Source organism: Penaeus japonicus, unplaced genomic scaffold (genome assembly GCF_977035675.1).
Source record: "Penaeus japonicus unplaced genomic scaffold, GWHDUDI00000001_assembly GWHDUDI00000033, whole genome shotgun sequence".
NCBI classification, from domain to species: Eukaryota; Metazoa; Arthropoda; class Malacostraca; order Decapoda; family Penaeidae; genus Penaeus; species Penaeus japonicus.
In genome coordinates this window covers 448,676-461,175 of record NW_028234435.1, presented here as the reverse complement: position 1 = coordinate 461,175, position 12,500 = coordinate 448,676, and the positions used below count along the sequence as shown (strand labels likewise).

The 12,500-nt window shown below is 47.3% G+C and overlaps 1 protein-coding gene across 1 annotated transcript in view; it reads right to left on the bottom strand.

Moving 5' to 3' along the window:
* LOC122258482 (serine/threonine-protein kinase SIK2) overlaps nt 1–12,500 on the bottom strand; it is an 82,584-nt gene that overhangs the window by 33,341 nt on the left and 36,743 nt on the right. Inside the window, exons 2-3 of the mRNA XM_043024465.2 lie at nt 5,826–5,942; nt 5,206–5,269 (exon numbers count right to left, since the gene is read on the bottom strand). Of these exons, the coding sequence (XP_042880399.2) occupies nt 5,206–5,269; nt 5,826–5,942 (181 nt within the window). The remainder of the gene's footprint in view (nt 1–5,205; nt 5,270–5,825; nt 5,943–12,500) is intronic.

Below are 12,500 nucleotides of genomic sequence, written 5' to 3'. Positions count from 1 at the left end.
GGGAGAGAGAGTGAGAGGGAGGGAGGGAGGGAGGGAGGGAGGGAGGGAGGGAGGGAGAGAAGGAGGGAGGGAGAGAGAGAGAGAGAGAGAGAGAGAGAGAGAGAGAGAGAGAGAGAGAGAGAGAGAGAGAGAGAGAGAGAAAGAGAGAGAGAGAGAGAGAGAAAGCGAGAGAGAGATAACACATACACCGAGAGGGAAAGAAACAGGTTCAAAAGCATCCCTTCGAAACAAGCCATTTCCCCTTAATTTTCCAGTCAACCTCCGGTATCACGAAAGGAGATTAAAAGAAAGTATAACACGAAGGAGCTCAGGCCGAGCGCGAGTGCGAGCGCGGAGAGGGACGGCAGAGCGGAAAGAAGGAGAGGAAAGGAAGAGAGGGAGGGCGGGGCGTTAGAAATAACTGCCTTAGGATGCTTTTGACGCGTTTAAATATAGAAGTCGCAAGGAAGCCATGGCTACGAGATGCCGCTGCGTCTCTACAACTGAAGCGTATTTATAGAGGCGTTGACAGGCCGGGGCCGCGGTCACTCGCCGCCAGCAGCGTATGGCGCTCGCTGGATTATATCAATTTACGGCTCGCTCTCTCGCTCTCTCTCTTTCTCTCTCTCTCTCTCTCTCTCTCTCTCTCTCTTTCACTCTCTCTCATTCTCTCTCTCTCTCTCTCTCTCTCTCTCTCTCTCTCATCTCTCTCTCTTTCTCCCTCTCTCTCTCTCATCTCTCTCTCTTTCTTCCTCTCTCCCTCTCTTTCTCCCCCCCCCCCCCCTCTCTCTCTCTCTCTCTCTCTCTCTCTTTCTCCCTCTCTCTTTTCCTCCCTCTCTCCCTTTCTCTTTTCCTCTCTTTCTCCCTCTCTCTTTCTCTCCCTCTCTCTTCTCTCTCTCTCCTCTCCCTTCTCTCTCCTTTCTTCTCTCCTCTCTCTTCTCTCTCTCTCTCTCTCTCTCTCTCTCTTTTCTCCCTCTCTCTTTTCTCCCCTCTCTCTCTCTTCTCCCACTTCTCTTCTCTCTCTCTCCCTCTCTCTCTCTCTTCCCTCCCTCTCTTCTCTCTCTTCCCCCCCCCTCTTCTCTCTCTCTCTCTCTCTCTCTTCTCTCTCTCTCTTTTCTCTTCTCTCTCTTTTTTTCTCCCTCTCTCTCCTCTTCTCTTTCTTCTCCTCTCTCCTCCCTCTCTCTCTCTTTCTCTTTCTCTGTCCCTCCCTTTTCTCTCTTTCTCCTCTCTCTCCTTCTCTCTATCTCTCCCTCTCTCTTCTCTTTCTCTCTCTCTCTCTTTTATCTCTCTCTCTCTTTCTCTTTCTCTTCTTCTCTCTCTCTCTCTCTCCCTCTCTTCTCTTTCTCCTCTCTCTCTCCCTCTCTCTCTCTCTCTCTCTCTCTCTCTCTCTCTCTCTCTCTCTCTCTCTCCTCCCTCTCTCTCTCCCCCCCCCCCCCCCTCCCCCTCTCTCTCTCTCTCTCTCTCTCTCTCTCTCTCTCTCTCTCTCTCTCTCTCTCTCTCTCTGTATAATATATATATATATATATATATATATATATATATATATATATAAACATATATACATACGTACATACGTGTGTGTGTGTGTGTGTGTGTGTGTGTGTGTGTGTGTGTGTGTGTGTGTGTGTGTGTGTGTGAGATATATGTCAAAGGATTACTCCACAACCTACGTAAAGGCTAAAGTCGCTAATAATAACAATAGCTCCCTCCCACGCTCAGTCTAGTCTCCCCCCCCCCCACTCCCCCCCTACGCGAAAAACGAATTGCCATTGTCCCTTACCTGCTTCCCTCCCTTTGCCTCTTCGCCCCTCCCCTCCTTCCCTCTCTTTGCCTCTTCGCCCCTCCCCTCCTTCCCTTCCTTTGCCTCTTCACCCCTCCCCTCCTTCCCTCCATTTGCCTCTTCGCCCCTCCCCTCCTTCCCTCCCTTTGCCTCTTCGCCCCTCCCCTCCTTCCCTCCCTTTGCCTCTTCGCCCCTCCCCTCCTTCCCTCCCTTTGCCTCTTCGCCCCTCCCCTCCTTCCCTTCCTTTGCCTCTTCGCCCCTCCCCTCCACCCTTCTCCTCCTCCCTCCCCTCCTTCTTTACCTCTTCGCTCAGCCCTTCATCCTCATCTTATTCGTTCGCTCTCTCTTCCTCCCTTCCCTCCTATTCCCTTCCTCTTCCTTCCTCCCATACATCACCCTCCCTTCCCTCTCCCTCCCTCCCTCCCTCCCTTAACTTACTTTACGCCCCCTCCTATTCCCTCCCTACTCCACCCCCCCCTCTCCCTCCCTCCCTCCCTACGAGGCGCGTCTGGTAGCGAAAGGGTTAAAGGAACGCCTACCTCCATCTTGGAGTCTCTAACGGCAGCCTCGTGGGGGTGACTCATCTGCACCCCATGAGCCACGGCCTGATGTGCTCATGGGGGAGGCGCGGGGAGGGGGTAATGGGGAGGGGGGAGGGAGAATGGAGAGTGTGGAGGGGGAGGATGGAAGGGCGGATGGAGAAAACATAGCGCACGAGCGGACACATACATTATTAGTAATGATAATAATGATAATGATGATCATGATAATAATAACTGTTATTATCATAAATGATGATGATGGTAATAATAATAATAACAATAATGGCGATGATGGTAATAGTAATAGTAGAAGTAGTAGAAGTAGTATCAGTAGTAGTAGTAGTAGTAGTAGTAATATCAATGATAATAACTATAGTTAATATTATTATCATTCCTATTATCAATATTTTACCTCTCACCCCCTCCATTACCTTTTTTTCTCTCTTCTCCTCTGTATTTTTTTTTCTTTCACTCCCTCTTACACACTCTCTCTCACTCTCTCTCTCTCTCTCTCTCTCTCTCTCTCTCTCTCTCTCTCTCTCTCTCTCTCTCTGTGTGTGTGTGTGTGTGTGTGTGTGTGTGTCTCTCTCTCTTCTTTCTTTATACTCTCTCACTCTCTCCTTACCCTCTTTTATTCTATTTTCCCTCTCTCACTCTCATTCTTAATCTCTCTCTCTCTCTCTCTCTCTCTCTCTCTCTCTCTCTCTCTTACTCTCTCTCTCTCTCTCTTACACACTCTCTCTCTCTCACACACTTTCTCTCTCTTTCTCTCTTACACACTCTCTCTCTCTCTCTCTACTCCTCTCTCTCTCTCTTTCACATTATCTCTCTCTCTTTCCCCCTCTCTCCCTCTCTTTCTCTCCCCCTCTTTCTCTCCCCCTCTCTCTCTTGTCTCTGTCTCCCCCCCCCCTCTCCGCCTCGCAAGGAAGCCACCGACGCTTCTTCTTTGTGTGTCGAGACGCCAGCGGAGTTCGTCCCACTTTATGACGTAATGTGTGACGTCAGCAAAGGTACAGGGGAGACGGGAGGGGGAGGGAGGGAGGCAGGAGGAGACGGAGGAGGGGGAGAGGGCAGGGGACGAGAGAGAGAGAGAGAGAAGAGGGGAAGGGGGTGAATGGGGGGGGGGGGTATGCAAGGAGAATGAGAGAGGGAGTAGGAGGGCAGGAGGGGTGGGGGCAGCGAGATAAGCTGGGAAGTAGGTGGATAGTGTGTAGAAGAAGAGGAAGAAGGAAAATGTATAATACAAATCAAAGAAGCCGATTAAACAAAGTGAAACAGAGAGAGAGAGAGAGAGAGAGAGAGAGAGAGAGAGAGAGAGAGAGAGAGAGAGAGAGAGAGAGAGAGAGAGAGAGAGAGAGAGGAGAGAGAGAGGGGAGAGAGAGAGAGAGAGGAGAGGGAGACTAAGACAAAAAAAAAAAAATCAACCGAAGAAAACACTAGAGAAATAAGAAGAACTTTAGAGAAGAGGAAGGAGGTGAGAAGGAAGGAGGGCGAAGGGAGGGGGAGGGGGAGGGGGAGGGGGAGGGTGGAGGGGGAGGGGGCGCGCTCTCTGGACGTGATGTGCGGTGCTGCCATGAGGCTTGGGAGGAGATGGGGGGGGGGGGGAGCGAGAGGATGTAAAGGGGAAAAGTGGACAATAAGAGATAAAAGGGAATAGGGGAGGAAAGAAGGAGGAAAGAACCATAAAAATAGATTTCGATTATGAATAAAAAGTAAGAGGAGAATGCAAAGGGAGAAGATAAAGAAAATGCAGGAAAAGAAGAAGAGGTAGAAAGAGAAAGAGGTGGAAGAAAGAAACAATAAGATAAAGAAGAAAGTGAGAAAGTAGAAGAAAGAAAAAGAAGGCGACGAAAGAGAAAGAATAAAGAGGAAGACAAATAAGGAGAAAAAAATAAGAGAGAAGAAGAAAGAAGAAAAAAAATATAAGAGAGAAGAAGAAGAAAGAAAAAAAAGGAAGAAGCAGACCATCAAACGAGGAACTAAGACCCTGAGAAACCTCCGCCCCCCCCCCCCTTAAACAGCTCAGCCCATATCCAGCAAAGAAGGAGGAGGAGGAGGAGGAGGAGGAGCGAACCAAACAAAGCACAACCCGAAAACGTTTCTGTTCCTGAAACGTTGTTGCCGCCGCTGGACCTTCCACGAAGAGTGACGTCACGTAACTAGAAATGGGCCGCGAACTTGGCATAATGTTAAGTGCTGTTTGGATATGCGTTTGTTTTGAATCTTTTGTGTTTGTCGTCTTTTGTGTTACACGTGTGGTTCTTTTTTTTTCCAACTGAGAAAATAAAAAGATGTGGATCCGGGTAACAGGCATATAAATAGATGAGTAGATATGAGAGGGGAGGGTGAGGGGAGAGGGAGGGGGAAAGAGGCAGGGAGGAAGGAAAAGAAGAAGGTAGGGATGGACGGATGGATGGATGGATGGATGGAAGGAATGAAGGATGGAAGCAGGAAGGTAAAAAGGAAGGAAGGAAGGAAGGAAGGAAGGAAGGAAGGAAGGAAGGAAGGAAAGAAGGAAGGATGGAAGCAGGAAGGTAAAAAAGGAGGAGAGGAGAGGAGAGGAGAGAGAGAAAGAGAGAGAGAAAGAGAAGAAAGAGAGAGAAAGAGAGAGAGAGAGAGAGAGAGAGAGAGAGAGAGAGAGAGAGAGAGAGAGAGAGAGAGAGAGAGAGAGAGAGAGAGAGAGAGAGAGAGAGGAAGAAAGAGAGAGAGAGAGAGAGAGAGAGAGAGAGAGAGAGGGGGAGAGAGAGAGAGAGAGAGAGAGAGAGAGAGAGAGAGAGAGAGAGAGAGAGAGAGAGAGAGAGAGAGAGAGAGAGAGAGAGAGAGAGAAAGAGAGAGAGAAAGAGAGCGACAGAGAACCAGGAAGAAAACCAGGATGAGCGAGCAAGCAACAAGAGTCACACTTACCAAACATCTCCCCATTGCTGGCATATTCCGACACCAGGTATATCATATTCTTTGACTCCATAACCTGAGGAGAAAGAAAACCATTTTCTTTTTTACTTTATCGTCATTTGTAAACCTCTTTCGAGATCAAAAAGGTAATAAAAAATAAGCTATTCAAAAACACTCGACCATAAGGCTGTACTTCCTAATAGCAAAAAGGAAACATTACGTGAAAGGGAACAATAAAAATAGTATCACTGGCCAGAAAGACTTTCCTGTTACGAGGTTTTATTTACATGTTTCTTAAAAATGGTTTTGTCGTCTCTTTCGGAATCACAAACTATAAATAAATATACTGAATATCATAAAGTTAAAAAATTACTGAAATACATTCGTTCCTATAAATACAATATAAGTAATTTAGGCAAGTTCAAGTAAATTAATATATTACTGGATACATGATATATCAAAAGCTGTTTAAAGTGATTCGTGAACTAAACAGATGATTAGATTACTGAAATACCTATTAATCAGATCATTCACATCCTTCAAAACCCATGAAAAAGTGTATAACTAATTCAAAAATAAGTATGAGTCAAATGTAAGCCTAAGTAAAAATAAGTAGAAAGTATAGCACTCACCTGATACAATTTAATTATGTGAGGATGGTCGAGAGTCTTAAGTACTTTGACCTCCCTATGAACCTTCTGCAAGTTGGTGGCATCTAGTTGTGACTTGTCAATGATCTTTATGGCTACCTGGCAACGAAAAGAGAAAAGGGTGAGAAAAAACGTATACAAAAGCTGCAAAGATTTCTCTCTCTCTCTCTCTCTCTCTCTCTCTCTCTCTCTCTCTCTCTCTCTCTCTCTCTCTCTCTCTCTCTCTCTCTCTCTCTCTCTCTCTTTCCCTCTCCTTCTCGGTTACATTCAAAATTATTTAAATTCCTTCTCATGCAATTGCTTGCTTTCAGTCGGCTGGGAATGACCACGGACACCGAGGACATGACGGCAAGCATAGCTGTATGGACGTAAAATTCACCGAGTGGAGTGATCTCTTAGTGGGGGGATGGCGACGGAGGGCAGGGTGGGAGAGAAAGAGAAAGGGAAAGAGAGAGAGAGAGAGAGAGAGAGAAAGAGAAAGAGAAAGAGAAAGAGAAAGAGAGAGAGAGAGAGTGAGAGGGCGAGAGAGAGGGAGAGAGGAAAAAGCGGGAGAAGGAGAAAGGGAGAGAGGGACAGCGTGAAAGGAAGGGACAGAGGGAGGGAGGGAGGGAGGGAGGGAAGTTGAGAGAGAAAGTGAAGAATGAGAGAAAGAGACAAAACAGAGAGAGAGAGAGAGAGAGAGAGAGAGAGAGAGAGAGAGAGAGAGAGAGAGAGAGAGAGAGAGAGAGAGAGAGAGAGAGAGAGAGAGAGAGAGAGAGAGAAGGAGAGATAATAAAAGACAGAATTCAAGAAAAAGCTGAAAGCAAATATATGTAGATAGGTGAAAAACCTGCCTCTGACACCCATGAAATCTCGCATCGCATTCCTATAACACCTTTTAGCTTGCCATGAGTCTCGCCTCGGATATACCGTAAAAAAAGAAAAGATTAGTACCTCCCTTTCCTTCACATTCCGTTCTCTCCAGCTCCCCCTCTCTTCACACCCCTTCCCTTCCCCCTCCCTTCGCACCCCTTCCCTTCCCTCTCCCTCTCCCTCTTTCTCCACCCCACTTCCCCTCCCTCTCAGCAGAACCGTTTCCCCTCGTCCACTAAGCAGGTGAACTCATTAGCCTTAGCGCCGAGCGAAGGACGCGAGAGGCGGGAATGCGCGTCCGTCTCGAAGAACAACACGTGAAACGGAACCCGGGCTGAGGGAGAGGCCCGCAGCGACCAGGCCTTCCCGTTGCCAGGCAGATGAGGTAAGACTGCTACGGCGCTCCCGTGTAACTGAGCTACGGGTTCATCGCGAGTTCTTTGACGCTGGAGGTAATTCTCTTTGGGTGTAGGGATAACCAACTCCCTTTTCAAGCAGGGAGTGAATCCCTCTCGCTCTTCGCCGTCTCCCCTTGCCTCGTTTTCCTACCTAATTTCGTTTGTTTCTTTCGTAACTGTATCACTTCTATTCTCCGAACTCCCAGCTCTCTGTTGTTTTACTGTTCTATCCTTCGCTTTAACGAGGTTCATTTAAACTATTGTCTGTTTGTCTGACTCCTCCTCTCTCTTCTCCTTCCTTCCCTCCCTCTCTCACACTCTCCTTCCCTCCCTCCCTCCGTCTCTCTCTCTCTTTAATCTTCCGCCTTTCCATGATCTTTCTGCTGCCGCTTGACCTTGGCTCTTCATATCCCATTCCCTTCAAAAATGCCCGTAATATCCTACTTTCCTTTTATCCTTCCCCTTCCCCCCTCCAGGTTATCTCTCTCTCTCTTTCTTTCCCTCCCTCTTCCAACTTCTCTCTATATAGGAAGAGGCGGGGAACAGGAGGGGAAGGGGATGGGGGAAGGGGGAAGGGAATGGGAGGGGGGAAGGAGAGGGGAAGGAGAGGAGAAGAGGATGATCGAGGGAAAAGATACAAAGGTAAATGGATAGGGGGACCAAGAGCTGATGGAGAACCAAGGCAGATGCAGGTATACTTGTGTGTTTGTGTGTGTGTGTGTGTGTGTGTGTGTGTGTGTGTGTGTGTGTGTGTGTGTGTGTGTGTGTGTGTGTGTGTGTGTGTGTGTGTGTGTGTGTGTGTGTGTGTGTGTGTGTGTGTGTGTGTGTGTGTGTGTGTGTGTCTGTGTGTGTGTCTGTGTGTGTGTCTGTGTCTGTGTGTATGTGTGTGTGTGTGTGTGCATGTGCGTGTGTGGGTGTATTTGTATGTGCGTGTTTCCTAGTGTTTGAGTATTTATGCCTGTTTTATTGTGAGTGTATTTGTCTGTCTGTTAGTTTGCGCTGTGCTGCGTTTGTTAAGAAAGAAAGATAGGTAGACAAGTAGTTGTCTCTTGTCACTTCCAACCAACTCGTCCTACTTGGCAACACTGCAGCAAAACTGAATCGAGACTTCTCTAGGCGGATGGAGGGGGAGGGGGGTGGAGGAAGGGGGAGGGGGAAGGGGGGGGGGCGAGGAGGGAGAGGGAGAGAGGGGGAAAGAGGTGGAAGTAAGCGAGGATATAGACAGGAGAAATCAGAAGGGGGATGAAAGATGAGGAGGAGTGGAACGTGGAAGGAGTAAGAGGAAGGAGGAGAAGTAATACTACTACTAATAATAATAGTAGTAGCAGCAGAAGTAGTTGTAGTAGCAGTTGTAGTAGTAGTAGTAATGATAGTAGTAGCAGTAGCAGCAGCAGTAAAAGTAGTAGTAGTAGCACCAGATGTAGTAATAGTAGTAGTAGCAGCAGCAGTAGTAATAGTAGTAGTAGTAGCAATAGCAATAGTAACAGATGTAGTAGTAGTAGTAGTAGTAGCAGCAGTAGTAATAGTAGCAATAGTAGTAGCAGCAGTAGCAGTAGTAGCAGCAGAGTAATAGTAGTAGTAGTAGTAGTAGCAATAGCAATAGTAACAGTAGTAGTAGTAGCAGCAGTAGTAGCAATAGTAGTAGCAGCAGAGTAATAGCAGTAGCAGTAGTAGCAGCAGAGTAATAGTAGTAGTGGTAGCAGTAGTAGTAGTAGCAATGGTAATAGTAGCAGCAGTAGTAGTAGTTGCAGCAGAGTAATAGTAGCAGTAGTAGTGGTAGTAGTAGTAGTAGCAGCAGCAGTAGTAGTAGTTGCAGCAGAGTAATAGTAGCAGTAGTAGCAGCAGTAGTAGTAGTAGTTGCAGCAGAGTAATAGTAGCAGTAGTAGCAGCAGTAGTAGTAGTAGTTGCAGCAGAGTAATAGTAGCAGTAGTAGTAGTAGTAGCAGCAGTTGTAGTGGGGGAGAAGGAGGAGGAGAATGAGGAGGGAGAAAGGGTAAGGAAGAAGTATGGCTTCCAGGAGGTATGCGTATAGTACTCTGCTTATTCGTGTTTTCTTTGAGTGTTTTAGGAAAAGGAGGAGATAGGAAAACCAAAGAAGAAAAAAAAAAGATGAAACAACGGCACACATAAAAAAGGTTTGTCATTCACTTCAACTAAAAGAGAACAAACCTCAGAGGCTACGAAAAATACGAAGCAAAATTGTTAAATGTTATGTGAAATTTATATATATATATATATATATATATATATATATATATATATATATATATATATGTATATACATATATATATATATTTATGTCCATATATATATATATATATATATATACATATATATACATATATATTTAGATATGGATATAGATATAGATATAGATATACAGATAGAGAGAGGGAGGGAGAGGGAAAGAAAGTGAGAGAGAGAGAGAGAGAGAGAGAGAGAGAGAGAGAGAGAGAGAGAGAGAGAGAGAGAGAGAGAGAGAGAGAGAGAGAGAGAGAGAGAGGGGGGGAGGGAGGGGGCGAGGGAGAGGGAGGGGGGAGGGGGAGGGGGGGAGGGAGAGGGAGGGGGGAGAGGGAGAGGGAGGGGGGAGAGGGAGGGAGGGAAAGAGGGAGAGAAAGAGGAAGAGAGGGAGGGAGAGAGGGAGAGAGGGAAGGAGGGATGGAGGGAAAGAGGGAGAGAGTAAGAGTGAGAAGAGAGAGAAGAGAAGAGAGAAGTGGAGAGAGAAGATAAGAGACCGAAAGAAAGGTTAAGAGGTGTACCATCATAAGGATGTTGTGACCGACTGAGGCATAGACTGCGGCAGATCATCATAATATCAGCCAACTGTATATATGAATATACAATGACTCGCTTTCATCTCATTGTAAAAAGATGAAGAAAAAGAAAATGCATTTTGGAGTTCTAATGTAAATCAGTATAAAGGCTTTCAGATGTACTATGGTTGAGTATTTCCCTGGTAAAAATAATACTCAGACAATAATTACAGATAAAAGTTTTGCAATTAGTGCCACCAGAGATTTACGTAAGTCCCCCCTCCCCTGTCAACCCAGCGGACATGAAAGAAAACGAAGATCGAAATTTCTTCGTTTTTTCCCCTTTGAGGGCGAAACCCGCTCAAAGGGGTAGCTCGAGACATCCAACATGGGAGAAGAAAAGTCGCTTCCCCCAGAAGGCGCAGAAATAACTGGCGCACTTCTGTTTCTACGTGGCGTCTTTCGACTTTTCTTCGCGTGCGTTCTGAAGGGAGTCGAGTGACGTCAGAGCCAATCTGCCGGCTCTTTCGGGCCTAGAAATATAACTTTGTTTTGACTTACGCCACGTCATCCTAAAGGCTCTTTTTAAAAGGGAGGGAGAAGTTCTCGCGTGGGGGGTGGGGGGGGGGAAGATGCATTGCTGCCCTCTTCATGTTTCTTATAATACAGAGTGACACGAGCGAGGGGGAAATACAGCTCCTCCCCCCCCTGTCCCCTCCCTCCCCTCCTTTGACGTGACTTGGCAACTGTGTATCGTCTCAGGTCATCACCATGACGTCAGCACTTCTTGTATCGCTGCCAAGTTTGCAAAAATTGGCGGTAAACCTAATTTATTGGCGTTGTCCTCCCACCCAAGGCGAGGATCCACATCGGTGCCGTCGTCGCGAAAGAGTACGACCCCGATCACCCCCTCCTGCCCTGCCCCCCCTCCCTATCCCTCCCTTCCCCTCCCCACCGTCTCTTTCCCATCCTCTCCCTCTCCCTCTTCCCTTTCCCGCCTCTCTCTCTTCCGTCTTCTACAGTCAACCTCCTCCTTACCTTCCTTCTCTTCACAATTTCTTACGTAAGCAGACCTCAATGACGTAAGTTGCGTGAGAATCACTAAAAGATAAAATATTAATGTCTTCGGGGGAGGGGGAGGGGGGATAGTGAGGGGAAATGGAAGAGGGGGAGGGGGAGGGGGGATAGTGAGGGGAAATGGAAGAGGGGGAGGGGGAGGAGGAGGAAGAGGAAGATGGTGGAGAGGGAAAAGGGAAAGAGAGGGGGAAGGAGAGGGAGGAAAGGGAAATGAGGGAGAGAGAGGGAAAGGAGAGAACAGGGAGGAGAGGGAAAAGGAGAGAACAGGGAGGAGAGATAAGAGGGAAAAAATGGGGGAAAGGAGAGAACAGAGAGGAGAGGGAAAAGGGAAAGAGAGAGGGAAAGGAGAGGGAAAAGGGAAAGGAAAGGGATGTGAGGGAAAAGAAAAGGAGAGGGGAAAAGGAGAAGAGGGGAGAGTGAAAAGGGAAAGAGGTAGAAGGGAGACGGAAAAAAGGAAACCAAAAAAATGTCTTCGCGTTGATAAGCTAATACGGTGATCACTCCACCATCCCGCCGACCTGATGGCCGCTCCTCCTTTGCGGCAGGCACTGAAATCCGTCCCGCATATCCTTCTGTTTGGAAAATCATCTATGCTTTCGCACACGCTGTAATTTCCTTTCCTTGGTTTTGCATTCGAGCCTCTCTCTCTCTCTCTCTCTCTCTCTCTCTCTCTCTCTCTCTCTCTCTCTCTCTCTCTCTCTCTCTCTCTCTCTCTCTCTCTCTCTCTCTCTCTCTCTTTAGACGTAAGGGAATTCGGATCTTGCGGATTTTCTGCAAGACAGCTATTGCAATCAGACGAGTGGGTGATGCGAGATTATGTGTCTTCACATTAGCTAAGCACTTATAATGCCATTGTTTGTACGCATGTCTCTTTCTCTCTCCCCTCACTCCCTCACTCTCACTCTCTCTCTTTCTCTCGCAAACACACACATAAAGAGAAGGAGAGCGAGAGAGAGTGAGATATATAGATAGATAGATAGAGCGAGCGAGTAAGAGAGAGAGAGAGAGAGAAAGAGAGAGAAAGAGAGAGAGACAGAAGGAGAGAGAGAGATAGATAGAGAAAGAGAGAGAGAGAGAGAGAGAGAGAGAGAGAGAGAGAGAGAGAGAGAGAGAGAGAGAGAGAGAGAGAGAGAGAGAGAGAGAGAGAGAGAGGAGAGGAGAGATAGAGAGAGAGAGAGAGAGAGAGAGAGAGAGAGAGAGAGAGAGAGGAGAGAGAGAGAGGAGAGAGAGAGAGGAGAGAAGAGAGAGAGAGAGAGGAGAGAGAGAGGGAGAGAGAGAGAGAGAGATGAGAGAAGAGAGATGAGAGAGAGAGGAGAGAGGAGAGAGAGAGAGAGAGAGAGAGAGAGAGAGAGAGAGAGAGAGAGAGAGAGAGAGAGAGAGAGAGAGAGAGAGAGAGAGAGAGGGAGAGAGAGAGAGAGCGAGAGAGAGAGAGAGAGAGAGAGAGAGAGAGAGAGAGAGAGAGAGAGAGAGAGAGAGAGAGAGAGAGAGAGAGAGAGAGGTGAAGGCGCCAGATCGATCCCAGAGCATCGAGTGTCCATCTCCCTTCGTCAGCAAACGCAAAGGTCGTCCAGGTGTCT